This window comes from Scyliorhinus canicula, chromosome 2 (genome assembly GCF_902713615.1).
Source record: "Scyliorhinus canicula chromosome 2, sScyCan1.1, whole genome shotgun sequence".
In the NCBI taxonomy this organism is placed as follows: Eukaryota; Metazoa; Chordata; class Chondrichthyes; order Carcharhiniformes; family Scyliorhinidae; genus Scyliorhinus; species Scyliorhinus canicula.
The window spans coordinates 82345718-82367703 of record NC_052147.1 but is presented as its reverse complement, the minus strand read 5'-3'; the positions used below and the strand labels follow the sequence as shown (position 1 = coordinate 82367703).

Genomic DNA, 21986 nt, shown 5'->3' with positions numbered 1-21986 from the left:
CATGGTGTCGATACCCTCGGCAATGCTCCTCAATGACTGGGACATGTTGTGCAGCGCCTCGGCTATTCCCATCGGAGACTGGGACATGTCCCGCACCACCTCTCCAAGGTCCACCTGTTCCTGGGTCACGTCTCCCAGTCAGTCGGACATTCTACTGAGGCCCGAGGCCATCATCGTCACTGAGCCACATTTTGGACATCTCCACTCATGTTGCTGGTGTCTGCACTGTGGTTGGCACCCTAGCAGTGTTGGCCTCTGTCATGCATTGCCTGCGCCATCTTCTGCACCTTCAGCCTCTGGGACTCCTCCAATCGGCTATGGACCTGGAGTGTCGCTGACATCCTCCTCCGAATATCAGGACTGTACCCTATCGTCTGCGGCATCTCCGGGTAAACAGGTTCCAGAGGTTGAGTGTCTGAGTGGGACCCAGCTGGGATCCGCCTGGTGTCTTGCCTGGGCATTCCTGCCTCCACCCAATGTACATCAGCAACTGTGTGGTGCTCACCAGAATTTGCCCAGAAGCCTCCCCACTAACATCCACCAAGGTGTGTGTCCCTGGTGGAGGGTGGGGATGAAAGTTGTGATGCATCGATGGTGGCATTCTCAAAGCTCTCCTCACCAGCAAAATAAGCAGGAAACTCCCTGAAAAACCCACCACAAATGAACTTAGAAATTTTTCCATTCGATTCTGCACACAGACTCTTAATTTAGAACGTGTGCTGGTGACAATTGCTCTTTTTATGTTTGTAAAATGTGCCAATTTGTTGCACCCTGCACTCACGGGAAGCCAGAGCTAGCTGCGAAGCTGGTTAATCTGGCAGCCTAACTATCTTCATCCAGAGTAAGCCTGATATAATTATCGGCCTTCTTGTGAAGGACATTGGTCACGTCCTTTATGCACCAATCTGTTGTGAACGGAGAGATTCCACACAGATCTCTTGTTGATCCCTTGAAAGAGCTGGAGGCAAAGAAATTGAGTGCTGCGGCCACCTTCAAATATCTGGAGGCTTCCAATCCCATGTGAATCGGATCTTCACGAGGAAGGTGGCCTACGTGATATGCAAGGTTACTTCTCTTTGAACGTAAACATCAAAGACAACAGCGGGGACTGCAGACCTTTGGGTGCCTTGATTGCATTGTGCATAATCCTGCTTTACCCCTGAGACTCTAGCACACGCAGAGGTGAGCAACATTCCATTCCAGAAATGTGACATCTGGAACCCTGAGGGGAGTGTGATAATGTGTAAATGAAATGACAAAACCAAGGAGCTCTGCGCTCCATCCTTTTGAACTGACATTGACAAACATGGTTCGCACTAAAACCGGTTCCTGTAGGAAGGCTGTGGCTGTTAGAGCACCAAGGAAGGCACTTAAATGTACAAGTACAGCCAACATCTCTCACCTGGGAAACAAGGCGGCAAATATACCCCAAAGTGACAGAAAGGGAGTCGTGAATTTTTTGGTGGTCCTTCCAAACAGCCCGAGAAAGATGTACCCTCAGATGATGAAGCTGGTAGCAGCAAGGCTGGAACAAGTGAAGCTCCAAGAAGGGAGCGTGTTTTGCCTGAGGACTCTTCAGAAGAAGCTGCATCAGAGGAAGAGAACTGAACACCTCTTCAGTGAACATGGCTGATACTTCAACTGATATTGCTCTTTGTATATTTGTACATATGTCTATTGCTATGTAATATGGATTTTAATTGTTTTGGACAGAAATTTAACACCACCAATTAAAAGCCATAATTCTGGTACCCAATTCAAAACTTATTGGCTAAAATATTTGGTCCAGGGCCAGTGGTACCCTCGGCTAAATAAGACTTTTTAGTATCTAGTTACTGCATTTTGGTTTTCATAAAATCTTTTTTCTCCTCATGGTTGGAGGGAGGAGATAACTGAACATGATCCAAGGTGTTTCTTTAGTTGCCTTATGTAGCGTTGCAATGTTTGTCTAAATCTTAAAAGAAAAGGGGACAACACAGTGGTTAGCACTCCTGCCTCACAGCTCCAGGGACCTGGGTTCGATTCCAACCTCGGGTGACTGTGTGGAGTTTGCACTCTCTCCCCCTGTCTGCGTGGGTTTCCTCTGGGTGCTTCCTCCCACAGTCCAAACATTAGGTGGATTGGCCATGCTAAATTGCCCCTTAGTGTCAAAAAGGTTAGGTGGGTTACAGGGATGGGGTAGAGGCGTGGGCTTAAGTAGGGTGCTCTTTCCAAAGGCCAGTGCAGACTCAATGGGCTGAATGGCCTCCTTCTGCACTGTAAATTCTATGATGTACCAATGACCTTTCAATTGCTCATGGCCATGAGTGAAGTGCATTTGGCCAATGATGAATGGCATTCATGATTAATCTATTCCTGCCCTTCACTGATGGATGCAGATAAGATGCACCCATATCCCTTTCACTATTGCCTTCACTCGCCAAGGCTGCATTTTGATGGTATACGCTGTCGATGTTGAGACTTTGAGTCACAGAATAATACAGCGTAGAAGAATCTGCACCGACGTATGAAAAACACCTGACCTGCCTACCTAATCCCATTTGCCAGCGCTTGGCCACAGCCTTGAATGTTATGACATGCCAACTTCTCATCCAGGTACTTTTGAAGGATGTGAGGCAACCCACCACTACCCGCCCTCCGAGGCACATTCAGGTGAGGTTATTGAATTCTCTCTATGCCTTTAACAATACTGAATGAAATGATGACTTTCAGTTGCTTCCTGGGCAACGGGTCTCTCCCTTTTTGACAAAAGTGAGTCTGTGTCTCAAGAAGGAATCCACAGACTAGATTAGCGTTCCTCCCACTCTCATACCACTCTCAGATCTTACTTTTGTTTTCGCATGCCACTATTCTTCTGGGACTTCACCATGGTGCTGCTACACCTGTATTTCAGAACAGAGTTTAACCCTCCCTCACTGTCCGAATACCTCCGATGTACCTGGAGTCCACGATGCACAGTTAGAACTACCCCATTACTTTTTAGCCTCCCTCACCAATACTGGATTCCATCATCATTTTGGTGAAAATTCTGACCCTCTCCACCCCGTCCAAGCCTATCATCTGCAGAGTGCCCATGTGGACCTCTAGCCACCCCATCTGAAGGCTGTGTGCACAATACTGTTCAGAGGTGGCCCTCCTGCATACCCCGCCCCCCCAAATTGTCTAACCTGGGCTGGATTCTCCGATCCTGTGGCTACGTCCGGTGGGGCCTAGCTGCCGCAGGATGACCAGGTCCGTGGCCTCGTGTGCGCAGGTGGCGGCCTGAGGCAGCCGTACCGTGCAACATGGCAGTAGCCGCGCACGGACCTGGCCTTCTAAAAACTGCCTCCATCTAGCCAGCCTCGCCACCCCTAGACCACCCCAGTGTCTCCAGACCCCACCAAAGCCCTCTCTGCCCACAGAATAGCTCCCCCCCCGACTGTGGTGGCATTGGACTGAGACCTCAGCTGCAACGCATGGTTCCCAAATGGTATGAACACACATGTCCCACGCCGTTGGGGACTCGGCCCATTGGGGGCGGGCCGCAGGTGACATCCCGAGGCCACCCATATAGTGTGTGGCATACTCCCGAGTATGCCGTTTTTGAGGGGGCGGGGCATCACAAAACGGCACCGCCCCAATTCGGAAGTGAATAAACAGGGATTCTCCGGCCAATCGCTAAATGCGATTTCGCCGTCAGAGAATCCCACCCCCCATCTCTGAGCTGCAGACACCCCAGTGACTATTGCCTCTGCAGCCCAGTATAGAGCCCGCCAAGCCCAGGGACATCCACTGTAAGACAGCTCCAAACACCAGGCTGTATTGTTTTCCTGTGGAACACGCAACTCCCTTGCCCCTCCCTGCAGCTGGAGCACACCATGCTTCCAGCTGCATACCTGCTACCTTTCTGCAATGTCTCCAGTCTCTGAATATGAGGTCCACATGGTTCCTGGACTGCTTGTTATCTGTGAATCCTTTCTATTTTACAACAGGAATCTCTGCACTCTGTGAATCCTGTCCGCAAGCCCCTGAACTAAAACTGAAACATTTGACATATTTCACCTTTCCAAAGTGGACTAAGGACAACACTGACATTGTCAAACCATACCACGTCCAACCTCTGCGTGTTGGTGCTAACCATCCCTAATGGGCCACATTAACGACATCCCCAACCCTCATTCCAGAGTCTGCATCCTCTTCCAGTAAACAATGTGGTATCCCTTTGACCCAACTGAGAAAAAGTTAGCCCCAGTTGGCTGGATGGCTGGTTTATGATGCGGAGTGACGGCAACAGCAGGGGTTCAATTCCTGTACCAGCTGAGGTTACCCATGAAGGCCCTGCCTTCTCAACCTTGCTCCTCGCCTGAGGTGTGGTGTCCCTCAGGTTAAATCACCACCAGTCAGCTCTCTCTCAAAAGGGGAGCGCAGCTTCTGGTCTGAGGGGACTGTCGCGACTTTAATTTTATATAACAATGTCCAAAGATGTGCGGGTTAGGTGGATTGGCCATGCTAAATTGCCCGTAGTGTCCGAAAAAGTAAGGTTAAGGGGGGGGGTTGTTGGGTTACGGGTATAGGGTGGATACGTGGGTTTAAGTAAGGTGACCATTGATCGGCACAACATCGAGGGCCGAAGGGCCTGTTCTGTGCTGTACTGTTCTATGTTCTAATGTGGAGGGCAGCGATAAATCAGATTTATAACTGGGATGATTCGACCACACCGCTCTGATTCTAATATAGAAGTGCACCAATGCCGTTGGGTGCAACACAAAAATGCAGGTTAGTCTGGGCAGGTTAGCCTCAGGTCTCCAGTCAACTCAACATAGTGTCAACCCACAGTTCAAGTATGCTTAACAGTTCATAGTTCAATAAAAGAGTTGCATTTCTACAAGTGTTGGAAGCCTGTTTCTCTCACTGCTATGGTAAACACAGTCCTTGCAGACCCAGCATACCCAACACATCAGCCATAATATAGTTACATGATAAAATACATTTCACATTCAAATTCTACACCAACCCAAGTCAGACTGCAACAAGCAGAAGTAGTGAATAAAGGTAAATATATGGAATAACACGATACACATTTGAAGTAATTAATAAATAGAAAGATGATATTTTATCACTATTGTGTCAAGTAATAAGATTCAAAATTAGAAGGAAGCATCCAATTCTTAGTTCGGAGTGGTTACAATTTGAATTTACCAAACGGATCTCCCCCATTTCTGTTGAAAGATTATAATTTCCTTGACCTGAATTATTGAGGTTTCCTATTATAGGAAATATAGCTTACACTCGTGTAACTTTGTCAGTAGGTAACTGGTGTATTTCAAAACCATACTGGCGACACTAGAAACAGGTTATTCTGCCATTTGATCAGATGAGGCATTCTCAAACTGGGATGTGTGGAACTCTGTGAAATAATCAACCATTTTGCATAAATTAACAACAGTCCTGCATGAGTAGTTGACAAGATGTGCAATTGGCAGCCATGAATTTCGGAGGTATGCCACGCATTCATATTTGGTGGGAGGAGGCCAGCCACTGCTATGATATTAGGATGCATTCAGTTTGGACACAAGTGTCATATTGGGAGTGTCATGGGAATGCCACTTTAAGAAATCTTTGTCTGCTCAAGTGGCTGTGGGTGGAGCCGAGCTCTGCTTTTTAGTTTCGCTTTGAGGAAAAGCTTGGGTGTGTCTGTGTTTTTTGGTTTTGTTTTAGTGTTGGAGCTGAAGCCAGCCAAAGGTGTAATTTTGATCTCTCTGCCATCTAAAGACTATCTCTAGTCATTTGGTGAATTCAGAGTGATAACTGCTTTCAGTAGAGAATTTAAACCTGATGTTTAAATTCTGTAACAAGGATGTTAAAAGGCAAGTTTAAGGATTACTTAAGAGTGTTATATTCTTTGGGGGGTTGTATTTGAATTGATGGTTGCCAAGATGTTCACTGTATGTTTTAAAAAGGTTAACTAAGTTCTAAGAATAAACATTGTTTTGCTTTAAAAAATAGTTTTAAATTTCCGCTGCACCACACCTGTAGAGTGGGCCGTGTGCTCCCCATACCACAATCTAGTAAAAGTCGTGGGTCAGGTGATCTCCATGATATACTTTGGAGTTCTCTAAACCTTGGCCCATAACAAATTGGGGGCTCGAGAGGGATAAAAGTCTATCTACTCGATTGGCTTAGTGAACATAAAGACAGTGAGAGGTGAGCATATTATGGTTGCTTTTCAGGTGTGGTATTATTGTTTAAGTAAGGAGTGTGTTGTGGACAATGGCTCTTTAAGAGGCTCTAAAGTTTGTGGGGGTGGAGACGGTCACACGCAGTACCTTAACGGACTGAGACTAAAAACAGGCTTTTAGAGTTGGCAAAAACATTGCAGTTAACATTACCTGACAAAATGTGAAAAGGTTAGGTAATTATGCCGGTGGCCGGAGCATTTAAAATTGCCTGAGATAAAGTTTGACTCATTGGAAATAGCAAAAATTCAGTTACAAATTAAACAAATGGAACATGAAAGAATTAAAGCAGCTTGAATACGAAAGAGATAGAGAGGTAAAAGAAAGAGATAGAGAGGAAAAAGAAAAAGAGAGAAGGAAAACAGAATGAATAGCCCTAGCAGAACAAAAGAAAGAAAGGGAGATACAGATCAGGGAAAAAGATAAAGAGAGTTTGAACTTCAAAAAATGGCCATGAAACATGAGTCAGTTAAAATTGGCGGACATAAAGGGAAACATAAAGTTGGAGGATAGTGAGAAAGAGCGTCAGAGTCGAAGGCTTGGCAGGGATCTATTTAATTATGTCCTCGCAGTGCCAAGATTTGATGAGAAAGGTTCATTTCATTTGAGAAGGTAGCTAAACAAATGAAATGGTCACAGGACATGTGTGTATTACTGATTCAAACAAAGCTGGTAGGTAGGGCTAGTGAAGTGGCGAGTGAATTGGAAATTGGAGGAGGTATCTGGGGTGTATGAGGAGGTGAAATAATCCATCTTAGTTGCATATGAACTAGTGCCTAAAGCCTACAGACAAAGGTTTAGAAATTTAAGGAAAGAACCTGGTCAAACATAAATGGAGTTTCAAAGGATCAGAGTAATTTTGATAGGTGGATAAGAGCTTTGAAAATAGACCAAACGTATGAAGGTATCAGAGAAACTATACTTTTGGAAGAGTTTAAAAATTCAATTCTTGATGTAGTGAGAATTCATGTGGAAGAACAGAGGGTTAAAACTGCGAGGTTAGCAGCAAAAATGGCAGACGATTATGAATTAGTTCATAAATCAAAGCTTGATTTCCGACATCAGTTTCAGCCTGTGAGGGATAGAAACTGGGCACATGAGAAATACTCAAGTGGTAGAGGCAACGGTGATCTCATGGGAGATAATAAGGAGACTGTACCTCAGTTTAAAAAAGGAAACCAGGGGGGTGGAAGAAAAATGAAAAGTTTAAAATGTTTTCACTGTAATAAACTAGGCCATGTAAAGTCACAGTGTTGGTGGTGGAAGGACTGGGAAGGCTGATGTGGTAAAACAGAATAAGATAGTGGGGTTTGTTAAAGTGGTAAAGGAAAGCCCAAGTGAAGTGAAGGAGGTGCAAAAGCGTGTACAGCCTGATCAAGAGGTGATTGATAAGAAGATGCCAGATCTCTTTAAAGAATTTACTTGAGTGGGTAAAGTTTACTCGTGTGTATCAGGAGGAGCAGGTAAAGAAGTCACAATTTTAAAAGATACGGGAGCTAGTCAATCTTTAATGGTAAGAGATGAGGAGTTATGTAGTTTGGGAGGAATATTGCCAGAAAAAGTGGTAATGTGTGGAATTTAGGGTGAGAAGAGTAGTGTTCCATTATATAAGGTAAGGTCCAGTGAAGAGTGGTGAAGTGGTAGTAGGAGTAATAGAGAAACTATCTTGTCCAGGAATACAGTTTATCTTGGGTAATGATATAGCTGGATCGCAGGTGGGAGTGATGCCGACTGTGGTTGATAAACTAGTGGAAAATCAGACAACTTAAGCGTTAAAGGACGAGAATCCTGGGATTTTTCTGGAATGTGTAGTAACAAGGTCGCAAAGTCACAGGTTAAGATAAGAGGAGAAATCAAAGAGTGAAGATAAAGTTTAAGTGCAATTATCAGAAACAATTTTTGATCAGATGGTTGAAAAAGAACAAGAACCTGGATTTGAATCCTGGCCCTGGGTCACTTTGTGTGTGGAGTTTGCACGTTCTCCCCGTGTCTGTGTGGGTTTCGCACCCACAACCCAAAGATGTGCAGGTTAGGTGGATTGGCCACGCTAAATTGCCCTTAATTGGAGATAATAATTGGGTACTCTAAATTTATATTAAAAAAAGAAAAAGAACAAGAACAGGTGGAGGATGAGGTGGATATTTTTAGTTCAGGAAAATTGGTGGAGTTACAACAGAAAGATATAGAAAAAAAAAACGGATGTATCAGAAAACATTCATGGAAGAGGATTCTGAGTGTATATCAGAGTGTTATTACCATAAAAGTGATGTCGTGATGAGAAAATGGAGACCTTTACATATGCAGGCGGATGGAAAGTGGACAGAAGTTCATCAAGTAGTATTGCCGGTAGGGAATAGAAAGGAGGTGTTGCGAGTTGCACATGAGGTACCAGTGGGAGGTCATTTTGATCTTTCTGCAATCTATCTCGAGATTATCTGGTGAATTCATAGTGATAACTGCTCTCAGTAGAGAATTTAAACCTGTTGTACTTCTGTAAAAAGGATTTTTGTCTTATGGATGTTAAAAGGAAAGTTTAAGGATTACCTAGAATGTTGTATTCTTTGGGGGCGTGTATTTGAATTGATGGGTGCTAAGATGTTCAGTGTATGTTTTAAAAAGGTTAACCGAGTTCATAGAATAAACAATGTTTTGCTTTAAAAATTTATTTTAGATTTCTGCTGCACCACACCTGTAGAGTGGGCCGTGTGCTCCCCATCCCACAATCTAGTAAAAGTCGTGGGTCAGGTGATCTCCGTGATATACTTTGCAGTGCTCTAAACCCTGGGCCGTAACAGGAGCGATTTAACGGAAATGTTTCTAAGTGTCATTTGTGGCAGGCTTGGTGGGAGTTTCCCGCCGCCTCGTTCCCCACCACTACCTAATAACATTTAGTCACTATTCTGGGCCCTGAGGGGGTTTCTCACCAGCTTAGCCGACACTTAGAATTCTTTTCATCACTGGGGAGCTGAAAATGGGCTGCCATTTTGAAAAGGTGCCCCTATCTTTAAGTGAATACAACCCCCCATCCATGGGCAATATGATCTGCACACACCTTCCCCCCCAAGAGAGGACACCCTGCAATGGGGTGGGGTGCGACGTGGCTGGCAGATTGCGCCCATAGTCTCCAGCATTTCTCCTTACAAGAATCTAGCCAATGAAATTAATATAATAAAGAAACATAGCTACCATGGTTTGTTTTGCTTAAATTTCCCACACTATTGTAATAATGTAAATTATTTGAATGATTAAATTTCATTGCGAAGTTGGGCTGTGTTGTAATAATATAAATTAGTTGAATGATTATATATCACTGTGAAATTTGGCACAGGTCTGGAGAACATTCCTAGGAATGTCATGCTCTGCAATAAATTGAAGGTTATGTGCTAGGCCTAACCATCTTCAGCTGTTTCATTAATGATAATAATAATCTTGATCAGTGTCTCAAGTAGGCTTACATTAACACTGCATTGAAGTTACTGCGAAAATTTCCTCGTCGTCAAATTCTGGTGCCTGTTCGGGTACATTGAGGGAGAATTCAGAATGTCCAATTCACCTAACAAGTACGTCTTTCGGGACTTGTGGGAGGAAACCGGAGCACCCGGAGGAAACCCATGCAGATGTGCAAACTCCGCACAGACAGTGACCCAAGCCAGGAATCGAACCTGGGACCCAGGCACTGTGAAGCAACAGTGCTAACCACTGTGCTACCGTGCCACCCCATGAATGACTTTGACTTCCCTCCAGAGGTGGTATGTTCTGTTCACTGATGATTGCAGTGTTCAATTCCATTTAAAAATCCTCAGATAAAGAAGTTGGTGTCTGCATTCAGCAAGATCAGCACACCTGGACTTGGGCTGCTAAGTGGCAAACAACATTTGTGCCATACAAGTGTGATGCAATGAACATCTCCGAAAAGAATCCTTCACCACCTCCCGGTGACATGCATTGGGTTTATTGCTAAATCTCCACCATCAACACCGTTAGTGTCAATTTTGCCCAATAACATAAACAATACAGCAAAAAGAGGTCAGAAGAACTCACCTCCTGACTCCATGCATTTCCATCACCTGGAAGGCAGAAGTGTGATGGAATACTTGCTTGATGAAAGCAACTTCAGCAATACTCAAAAAAAGCACTGAACACCATCTAAGAGAAACCAGCCTGTTTGATTAGCAGCTCTCCCTTAACAAGGGCAATCAGGGATAGCCAATAAATGCTACCTTTGCCAGTGACACCCACGTCCCAAGCATGAAGTTAAAGAGAGATTCATTTTCTTAGCTAATCACTCAATTGCAGAATATTAGAGCCCATCGTCCTCATGTAAGCTTTCTGAAAAGAACACCCACTTTTTCCATTCACCTTCCCTGATACCGTTTAAATGTTTTTTGAATTATCCCTTTCTAAATATATCAGGTGTTCTGATTCCCCAGCTATTTCTGTTGGGTTCATTCCATGTTTACTTATGCCCTCTACTTTACTGACTCAACAACCACTGAAATAGGTTTTCCATTTACCTTATCAGAAACCTATGATTTTCAGCATACTAATCATCTTGATTCTAACTGAAAGTATCAACAATGCCTGTAGCCTCTACTCACTGCTATAATGTTTGCACAGTGGTTGGCTTGATGGCAGGCGCAGACACGATTGGCTGAAGGGCTTTTTTCTGTGTTGTAAAACTCCGGTGGCTTTATGTCTTGTGTCCTAACCATAATCCTGCATCCTTCCTAAAATAAGGCACTCAAAATTTGAATCAATATATTAACAAGAACCTAAATATTGATTTACATAGGCTTACCTCAGAGTAAAGAGTACCCCTTTATTCAGTACTCCTATTTCGAAAACCTAGAATTCCATTAACAACGTCTGCAGATTTATCAACTTGTCCTCTCATCTTTAAAAAAACTTGTGTACTTAAACCCTCACATTTCTATGCTCTCAAGTTTTATCATTTCGATATACATTCCTTCGACAGCAAATTCCAAACCGGCAACACTACCAAGAAGGACAAGTGCAGCAGATGCAGGGAACACCATCACCTGCAAGCTCCCCTTCAAGTCAAACACCATGCTGACTTGAAATATATTGCCGTTCCTTCACTCGGTCAAAATTCTGGATCTCCCTCCCTCACAGCACAGCACAGTTGGCGTACCTACACAATATGGACTGCAGCGGTTCAAGGCAGCTCATTACCACTTTCTCAAAGGCAATTAGGTTTCAGCTATAAATGCTGAACTAGTCAGCAATGCCCACATCCATGAATTAATAAAAAATAATTGTCTCCTTATTCTTCCTCCTGGAATGTATCTCAAATTTTTGTCTTAAATTTCATCTGACAGGTCTAGATCATTCAAATATACTGAAACAAATACTGATTGTATACATTCTTTAAAAAAAAAAATTGGAAATTTTTACAGCAGCTTTAGATGACTAATTCAAAATGCTTTGGTTTAAACAAGTTCACATTCAGGTTAAAATAAAGTTATACTTTACCTCTGATGATTATATAGAAAAATGCCACATTTACCAAAGGACATAAAAAGAAAATACAGTTCAACACAAGTTTTTTTTATTTCCAAATCCCTTTCTAAATAGATAAATGATAAAAGGAGGGACATAATTCCAACATAAATCTCACTTTACATATTTAAGACGATTAAGGATACTTTGGATTCCACAAAATAATAGGAGGGCATTTTTGAAGCTATACAACTCAAGTAATGTAACAAACACTAATTTACAGGTACACCATTTAATATTTATTATATGCATTTTATATACATTACTTTTAAACAGCTGTATTTTAGCTATGTGGTACAATCTTATAAATTTACTTAATCATGTATTGTAAAACAAAAACCTTACAAAACTCGTCAGAACTTGCAAACTCATCAGAAATCTGCGTAAGACTAGAAAAAATACTTTATTGTGTTAATCATGCATTACACAAACAAAATCTTTAGTTACACCATTAACTGAAGCACTTTGTAAAGCTGGGATAGCTCGACCAAACACAGCAGATTTCTGAATCTTGATTTGGCTATTTCAATATTCTATATTTAATCCAAAATAAAACCTTTACACTCCAGATTTCACACAAATTCTTCAGTTACACGGGGTTAGGGTCAAGCCCCCAAAGCAAGTATTCTGACAGGAAACCCTGGGCTGTGATATAAACAGTGCTCCATTTTAAACCTATATTTCGAGCTCTCTAGTTTGTAAAAGTCCCATGCTGGACAAAGACATACAGGGCCAGTTAACACGCACAAAACATGGAGGGGTATAAACACCAACAGAAAAGTGAAATAAATAAATGCCAAAAACATTAAGATGGTTAACCCTTGATAAATAAACTTGTAAATACAGTAAGATGTACAAAATATCACATAGTGATAGGATGCTGCATTTTTTTTAAAAGAGTTAATTATGGGTGTTTAAACCCCTTGTGTTTCATCTCAACACATTTACAGTTTTCAATGATTACACTTAACAGCTTTTATAGTGATGTTAAAATAGCATCCACGTGGAAGGATTCACTGAGGATTTTGTTTCATTTAAGCTGGGCAAGGGAAAAATGTAGTTACATAATAGTGGGTCAGTGAGGGTGGTTTGATTAGGTTTTAACCCAATGAAACATTAAAGTATTAACCCTGTTTGGAGCATTATTCTGACAGGAAAATTATACAAAAAGGCTTATAAAAACTAGATATCCTGTCAAAAATTCTGTAAAACAAAGGTTAAAATATATTTAATTTATATTTTCATTTTAATGTTGAAAATTGACTAAAAGTATGTTTGATGTTGGAAAACTGATAAAAGGAATTGACGGATGACATTCAATGGTATAGTTATAAGCTTACTGCCCACCATTGTACCACATCCCATCGATAAGGCAGGACACAAGAGCCCAAAGTATTTACTGCTGTATGAATATGTTCCACGTGACTTTGAAAACACCTACATAACAGTAAATTAGCTCTGTTCAAATCCAGTCAAGGCTACAAATACTGATGTATTCCTTTTTTAATTACAGTAATTACAGTTAAATGGATTAGCCTGACGTTATTTAAGGATTTGGTGATACTTGGCCACTAAGCGCCTGCCTTGACAGTCTACCAGGAAAGAGCATTGCCCAGGCAGAGCAGTGCGTAGTGTTACATAATAACCAGGTAACTAATGGCAGTGAAGCAATTCCTGTTCATTTCCAGCTCACCTGCTATGATGGGGCAAACATATTTTAGCAATTGTTACACAAACACTTTGGCAAGGGCATCAGCTCCTGCACTAGCAATATATGCCTTTGATGGATGGAAGGCTACATCATAAATAGATTCATCACATTTTTTCCGATGAGCAGTAATTTCTTGAACACATGTCTTGCTATCCAGGTTCCACAGGCGAATAGAACAATCATGACCTGATATGATTAAAAAAAGTCTGCTTAATGTTTTGACTGTTATTGTTCAACCACTATCAATGTTAATCTAATTTCTTAGACTTATGAAAATGTTGATCATATTATAAACAAAAGCCAATGTAAAGTATCTTCCAGAGACAAACATATACAACAAAAAGCCACAATATTTTATAACATTAACAGAACAGTTTAAATGAAATTATTTTTGGAAACAAATCAGCCATGATTGAATGGCGGAGCAGACTCGATGGGCTGAATTGGCTAATTCTCCTCCTATGTCTTATGGTATTAGATCATATGGATTTCTTAAATATTTGGATGAGTTATTTATTTTATTTGGAAATTTTAAAAATAGTCTACGTAGATAAAACAAAAATACAACTCTTGGAGATCAATTTGCTATAAACATCTAATTACAGAAAGCAGTTACATACTTCCAGACATCAAGTAGATTCCATTAGGATCCACTGCCAGACTAGTGACAGCATCCAGATGAGCGACCATAGCATGGATCAATTTACCTAAAAAGAATAAGCAAAATATTTACATGTATGTCAGATAGTTCTGTAACTTTATATTAATAATGTAGACAATTCTCAATAAGTTGCTATTACTTACCCGTTTTATTATCAAAAAACTTAATGTGCCTATCTTCATGAGCCGTGATGGTAACCGGCAATGTGGGATGGCTGACAACTCTATTAATCTGATTGGCTAAAGGAGAAGCTGTGAACACAAAGCATGGCAAATACAGATGAAAATTATTCTAGTCAGAAAATTATAATCATATTAAAACTGTGAAGCAGCTATTTTGCCACATCAGGTACTTGCCAATTGAAATGTTGATGAAATGGAAAAGGTACAACTTAAATTTTAATTTTTAGAAGTGCAATCTTTCAATTAAGTGCTGATTTCTTCCCAAAACTTCTTTCCACATCTCCACCTTCCTTTCTTCCTTTAAAACACTCCTTAAAAACTACCTCATCTTGGTCATCTGATTTAACTTTTAGAAAATAGAACATACAACAGTACAGCACAGAACAGGCCCTTCGGCCCTCAATGTTGTGTCGAGCCTTGTTCGAAACCAAGATCAAGCTATCCCACTCCCTGTCATTCTGGTGTGCTCCATGTGACTCCATGTCAAATTGTGGTTGATAGCCCTGCTGCAAAACACCTTGGAACATAGAAATGCAACTTCAACTTGTTGCTTGCATCAAGAAATGATAATACTTCTTCATTTCTGGAAATCCAGGGTGACTGTTGCAATATGTTGGTCATACAAATTTTTGTAGGTTTTGACAGTTGGGTTGTCTTTTGGTGAGGCATGTCCAGTTAAAAAAAAAACAATGGGGTCATGAAAGAATGATTGCACAAGCTGAATTCTCAAAAGAAATGCATGAGCCTCACAGTGCCAGAGACCCGGGTTCAATTCCAGCCTTGGGTGACTGTGCGGAGTTTGTATGTTCTCCCTGTGTCTGCGTGGGTTTCCTCCGGATGCTCCGGTTTCCTCGCAATTTATCATGGCCAATCCACCTAACCCATACATCTTTGGAAAGATCCAAAGATGTGCGGGTTAGGTGGATTGGCTATGGTAAAGTGCCCCTTAATGTCCAGGGATGTGCAGGTTAGGCTATGGGGTTACAGGTGTAGGACGCAGTGGATTGGTGCAGACTTGATTGGCTGAATGGCCTCCTTCTGCACTGTAGGGATTCTGTGATTCTATGAGGAATTGACACCAGTTGAGCTGAACAAAATAAAAGTTCAATTGAATTTATGATCCATTATGATCCATAAATATCTTCTTCCATTGACATTTATCTGGTATAAATTCTGGTATTAGCACCCATGTGCTATTGCTCTCACTATCATTACTATGTTTTCAAATCTGTCAGTGATAATCCTGTAGGCAATTAGTGCATTCTAAAATTTTAACGGGTGTTAGTAGAGGCTGTGGATAGTGGATGAAGCAAACTGACACCAGGTTGGTGAACTTGGCCTGACCATTGGAGAAAGCTAGGCTTCTGCAAAGACAGAAGGAAAACTACCATGTTATCCATGCCTCGTTCCACTCCTCCCATTAGCTGGTCTAGTTTCAGGGAATCTGCCCCCTTCTCAGGGAATGGTATATGATGCAGGAACTGAGGTGCGATTCTCCGGCCTTTTTGCACTCTTGCTCGAGCGTAACGAGGCTGGTGAATAGCAGGATAGGCCGAAAACGAGAACCATGCTAGGCGTCAAATAGTTTGCGATGCAATCAGCCCACTACCGTAGGTGAAATCGGGATCCCGCCGTAGTGTGGCGAGAAATCAATTCTCACCACTTAAGCCCTATTTCCATACGATAAAAGGGAGCCACCCCATATCCAACAGCCTCCCATCACTCAGCAGCCTCCCCAGCAAGTAGTCACACTGGCGCCGATTGGAAAAGTTCTTCCAGTGTTGAAGACTGTGACACTAGTTATGAGATATAACCCTATGCAGTGTCAAGCTGCTATCAAAAATACAGAGACACACAGAAGAACCAGGGTATCAGGAGGATTCATAACTGGAGGAAATAGATTGAAGATGTTTGCTAAAAGAATCAGAGAGGAGAAATAATTAATTCAGCAAGTTATGACCCAGTGCACTGCCCGAGAGGATTTGATGGTGACTTTCAAAAAGGAAATTGAATATATACTTGAGAAGGAAAAAAGTTGCCAGGCTATGGAGAAAGAACAAGGGAGTGAGACTATATAGAGAGGTATTTGTTTTTAAAAAAATTTAGAGTACCCAATTAATTTTTTTCTAATTAAGGGGCAATTTAGCATGGCCAATCCACCTACCATGCAAACACGGGGAGAATATGCAAACTCCACACAGACAAGACCCAGAGCTGGGATCGAACCTGGGACCTCGGCGCCGTGAGGCAGCAGTGCTAACCATTGTGCCACAATGCTGCCCCTTAGAGAGGCATTTTAACGAACTGCCACACACATAATACACAGGTCTTCAGTTTTGTTTTACTCTATACCAACGTTATACATCAGATACATTGATGACATTTTTTCCTTTGGGCCCACGGCGAGGAATCACTGAAACGACTACACAATGACATCAATAAGTTCCATCCCACCATCAAACTCACCATGGACTACTCTCCAAAATCGGTTGCATTCTTGGACACACTCGTCTCCATCAAGGACGGTCACCTCAGCACTTCACTTTACCGCAAGCCCACGGATAACCTCACAATGCTCCACTTCTCCAGCTTCCACCCTAAACACATTAAAGAAGCCATCCCCGATGGACAAGCCCTCCGTATACACAGGATCTGCTCAGACGAGGAGGAGCGTAACAGACATCTACAGACGCTGAAAGATGCCCTCATACGAACGGGATATGGTGCTCGACTCAACGATTGACAGTTCCAACGCGCCACAGCAAAAAACCTCACCAACCTCCTCAGAAGACAAACACGGGACACAACCGACAGAGTACCATTCGTCATCCAGTACTTTCCCGGAGTGGAGAAACTACGACATCTTCTTCGCAGCCTTCAACACGTCATCGATGAAGGTGAGCATCTGGCCAAGGCAATCCCCATACCCCCACTACTTGCCTTCAAACAACCGCGCAACCTCAAACAAACCATTGTTTGCAGCAAACTACCCAGCCTTCAGAACAGTGACCACAACACCACACAACCCTGCCATGGCAATCTCTGCAAGACATGCCAGATCATCGACATGGATACCACCATTACACGTGAGAACACCACCCATCAGGTACGCGGTACATACTCGTGTGACTCGGCCAACGTTGTCTACCTCATACGCTGCAGGAAAGGATGTCCCGAAGCGTGGTACATTGGCGAGACCATGCAGACGCTGCGACAACGAATGAACGGACATTGCTCGACAATCACCAGGCAGGAATGTTCCCTTCCAGTCGTGGAACACTTCAGCAGTCAAGGGCATTCAGCCTCTGATCTCCGGGTAAGCGTTCTCCAAGGCGGCCTTCAGGACGCGCAACAACACAGAATCGCTGAGCAGAAACTTATAACCAAGTTCCGCACATGAGTGTGGCCTCAACCGGGACCTGGGATTCATGTCGCATTACATTCACCCCCACCATCTGGCCTGGGCTTGCGAAATCCTACCAACTATCCTGGCTTGAGACAATTCACACCTCTTTAACCCGGGATTACCCCTATCTCTGGATGTGTAAAGATTTAATTACCTGCTAATGCTTGCATTCTAAGCATTGTCTGGCATCTTTGAATTTGTCTATATATATGTTTCTGGAACATACCTCTTCATTCACCTGAGGAAGGAGCCGTGCTCCGAAAGCTAGTGTTTGAAACAAACATGTTGGACTTTAACCTGGTGTTGTAAGACTTCTTACTGTGCTCACCAACGCCGGCATCTCCACATTATAATTTTATGAATAAGGTTTTACTGAAAACAACTTCAGCGCATTCAGGCTTGTATGTTAGCTTGCCTTGATGTTAATTCTCCCAACTTCTGCATCAGAATTCCAGACTGTACTTCTGGAACTCAGCATATTATCTAAGCTATGTGTTCAGTGAGGAGGGAAAGTTGCACTGCAGGATTTAACTACCTGCTGTGTTTGCCTATGTAACAAGTCACCACAAGTCTGTGTCATTCAATGTTTTGAAGTTAGCACTGTTGCTTCACTGCGCCACAGTCCCAGGTTCGATTCCCAGCTTCTGTCACTGCCTGCGTCGAGTCTGCACATTCTCCTCGTGTCTGTGTGGGTTTCCTCCGGGTGGTCCGGTTTCATCCCTGCTGCAAGGTAATTTGGACATTCTAAATTCTCCCTCTGTGTACCCGAACAGGCACCGGAGTGTGGCGACTAGGGGCTTTTCACAGTAGCTTCATTGCAGTGTTAATGTAAGCCTAATATGACAATAGTAAAGATTATCATTACCGTTTTATAAAAATGTGAACCCCGCAGATACTGTGGGGAGACGATAAGGTTAGTAGCCATCTTTGCTCACAAGCAAAGAGCCTGGGGGCGCTGGACCGGCTGCCCCAGTGCTCGGCAGGGGGAAGGGCACCCTCGGCTGGGGTGGGCCACTTGGGGGGAAACCGCATGTGGCTCCACATGCCAACCCCTGCATCGCGTGTGCCCGTTCCGGCGCAAACCCTTGTCCCTGCCCGTCTACCCCACCGACCACCTATAACTCTCACCGACAGCTGAGGCCTCAGGCCGTGCGGCTGAAGGCTATCGCTGAATTGCTAATCGTAGTTAAGTGAGCACTTCACACACCCAAGTGGATTCCTGTGGGTGGGCCGGCGACGTAGCATGAGAGAGTCATTGGCCAGCATCCCAATCAGACTGTGATGCCTGACATTGTGCCTGAACACTGTGGAAGGCAACACCACGGACGCAGCAGCCACCATCCGAACACCTAGGGACATGTCCACGGCTGGAGGGTGGGTGTGCGCTACGGGGAGGGAACCAGCACCCGGTCCAGGCGATGTACTGCACGGGTACCTGGTGGACAGGGTCTGGGGCCCGTGCTGCCGAGAGTGTGTGGGAGTTCCAGGTGTGTTGGGTGGGGTTTCAATGGGGGAATGGAGAGTCCCTGGGGTGGGAGCCACTGCTGTTTGTCAGTTCGACACCCTCTCTCAGTGTCCCATGTGCAGGGACCCGGCCCACAACCTGAGGATCCAGCCGCCCATCTGGCCAGGCAGAGACCCAGAGGGAGAGGCCTGCGACAGCCCAGGGTGTACAAGGCGTCGCTGGCTCTTTGAACAAATTGTGGACATCACGTGCCACAGGAGACTCTGCCTCAACAGGCAGTCGATGAACCTGTGCCATGTCCTCGCGGACGTGGCACTATGTGGAGGAGGAGGACACCCACCGCAGCCCTGAACTTTTACGCCTCGGGATCATTCTAGGGCTCGAGCTGGGTCTTGTATGACATCCCGCAGGCCACAGCCCACAGATGCACCTGACAGGTCACGGATACCCTGTTTGCCTGGGCGCAAAACTATATGAAATTTGACATGGACCAAGCCCAACAAGATGCCTGGGCAGCAGGATTCTCCACCAATGCCGGGGTGGCACATGTCCAGGGGCTGATAGACTGTACAAAAGTCACCTTGCACTCACAGGGCCATCTGGGAGTGCCCTCCGTTAACAGGAAGGAATTCCCTGATCATATAGCTCGTGCATTATCACCATATGAAGATCATGCATGTGGATGCACGTTTCCCAGGGAGTGTGCACGATAGCTACATCCTGGGCACTCGGCCTCTTCAAGGACCATCCCAGGATGGCCGACTGGCTCTTTAGGGCTAAGCAGTACCCACTGAGGACCTGACTAATGACGCCAGTACGGAGGCTGGAGTCTGAAGCGGAGATCCGTATTAACGAGGCCCATGTGACAATGGGGCTGTCATAGAGCGGTTTGTCGGACTGCTCAAAATGTGGTTCCGATGCTTTGACTGCTCCGGTGGTGCCCTGCAGTACACCGCCCGGAGGGTCATCTACTTTCTGGTTGGATTGGATTGGATTTGTTTACTGTCACGTGTACCGAGGTACAGTGAAAAGTATTTTTCTGCAAGCAGCTCAACAGATCATTCAGTACATGGGAAGAAAAGGGAATTAAACAAAATTCAAGAAAATACATAATAGGGCAACACAAGATATACAATGTAACTACATAAATTTCATAGAATCTACAGTGCAGAAGGAGGCCATTCGGCCCATCGAGTCTGCACCGACTCTTGGAAAGAGCATCCCACCCAAGGTTAACACCTCCACCCTATCACCATAACCCAGTAACCCCACCCAACACTAAGGGCAATTTTGGACACTAAGGGCAATTTATCATGGCCAATCCATCTAACCTGCACATCTTTGGACTGTGGGAGGAAACCGGAGCACCCGGAGGAAACCCACGCACACATGGGGAGGATGTGCAGACTCCGCACAGATAGCCGGAATCAAACCTGGGACCCTGGAGCTGTGAAGCAATTGTGCTATCCACAATGCTACCGTGCTGCCCGGACTGGCATCGGATGAAGCATACAGGGTGTAGTGTTAATGAGGTCAGTCAATAAGAGGGTCATTTAGGAGTCTGGTGACGGTGGGGAAGAAGCTGTCTTTGAGTCTGTTTGTGCGTGTTCTCAGACTTCTGTATTTCCTGCCCGATGGAAGATGTTGGAAAAGTGAGTAAGCCGGGTGGGAGAGATCCTTGATTATGCTGCCCGTTTTCCCCAGGCAGCGGGAGGTGTAGATGGAGTCCATGGATGGGAGGCAGGTTTGTGTGATGGACTGGGCGGTATTCATGACTCTCTGAAGTTCCTTGCGGTCCTGGGCTGAGCAGTTGCCATACCAGGCTGTGATGCAGCCAGATAGGATGCTTTCTATGGTGCATCTGTAAAAGTTAGTAAGGGTTAATGTCGACATGCCGAATTTCCTTAGTTTCCTGAGGAAGTATAGGCGCTGTTGTGCTTTCTTGGTGATAGCGTCGATGTGAGTGGTCCAGAACAGATTTTTGGTGATGTGCACCCCTAGGAATTTGAAACTGCTAACCATCTCCACATCGGCCCCGTTGATGCTGACAGAGGTGTGTACAGTACTTTGCTTCCTGAAGTCAATGACCAGCTCTTTAGTTTTGCTGGCATTGAGGGAGAGATTGTTGTCGTTACACCACTCCACCAGGTTCTCTATCTCCCTCCTGTATTCTGACTCGTCGTTATTCGAGATCCGGCCCACTATGGTCGTATCGTCAGCAAACCTGTAGATGGAGTTGGAACCAAGTTTTGCCACGCAGTCATGTGTGTACAGGGAGTAGAGTAGGGGGCTAAGTACGCACCGGTATTGAGGACTACTGTATTGTGGAGGAGGTGTTGGTGTTCATTCTTACTGATTGTGGTCTGTTGGTCTTGAGGTCTGTTGGTGATCTGCAGCGTCCTCCGCAACCTGGCACAGCACCGTGGCAATGTGCTGGAGGTGGAGGATGAGGTACATGTGCCCACCTCCGAGGAGTATGAGGACGACGAGGATGGTGAGAAGGCGCGGATCAGCAGGGGCTGGAAGATGACCCCGGGGATGAACTGGAGGACCAGCCGGAGGCTGCAGGAGAGTTGGCAGCGGCGAAGGTCCAGCCAGGCTGGAGTGCAAAGGAGACCCTCTTATTCACCCTCTACACTTCGGACGTGACCTGGTCCATAATCGCTAAATTCCCATCCACCTCATTTCTCACCCTCCCAGGGTACGTGTTAAATCATTCCAGGGACTGTGTCGGTACCGTCAGTGGGTCACTGTCGAGGGGTGGGGAGTGATGATAACCTGCAGAGAGCTGAGCACCAGTGCTCCTCAATCTATATCATAACTGCA

General features: G+C 44.4%; 1 protein-coding gene across 5 annotated transcripts in view; it reads right to left on the bottom strand.

Moving 5' to 3' along the window:
- Window positions 1-11951: 11951 nt before the first annotated feature.
- strn3 (striatin, calmodulin binding protein 3) overlaps window positions 11952-21986 on the bottom strand; it is a 292821-nt gene continuing 282786 nt past the window's right edge. For all 5 annotated transcript variants that reach the window (XM_038781429.1, XM_038781437.1, XM_038781440.1 and 2 more), the window contains 3 exons: window positions 14251-14358; window positions 14067-14153; window positions 11952-13632 (listed from right to left, as the gene is read on the bottom strand). In XM_038781429.1, coding sequence (XP_038637357.1) covers window positions 13463-13632; window positions 14067-14153; window positions 14251-14358 — 365 coding nt within the window. In that variant the 3' untranslated portion in view covers window positions 11952-13462. The remainder of the gene's footprint in view (window positions 13633-14066; window positions 14154-14250; window positions 14359-21986) is intronic.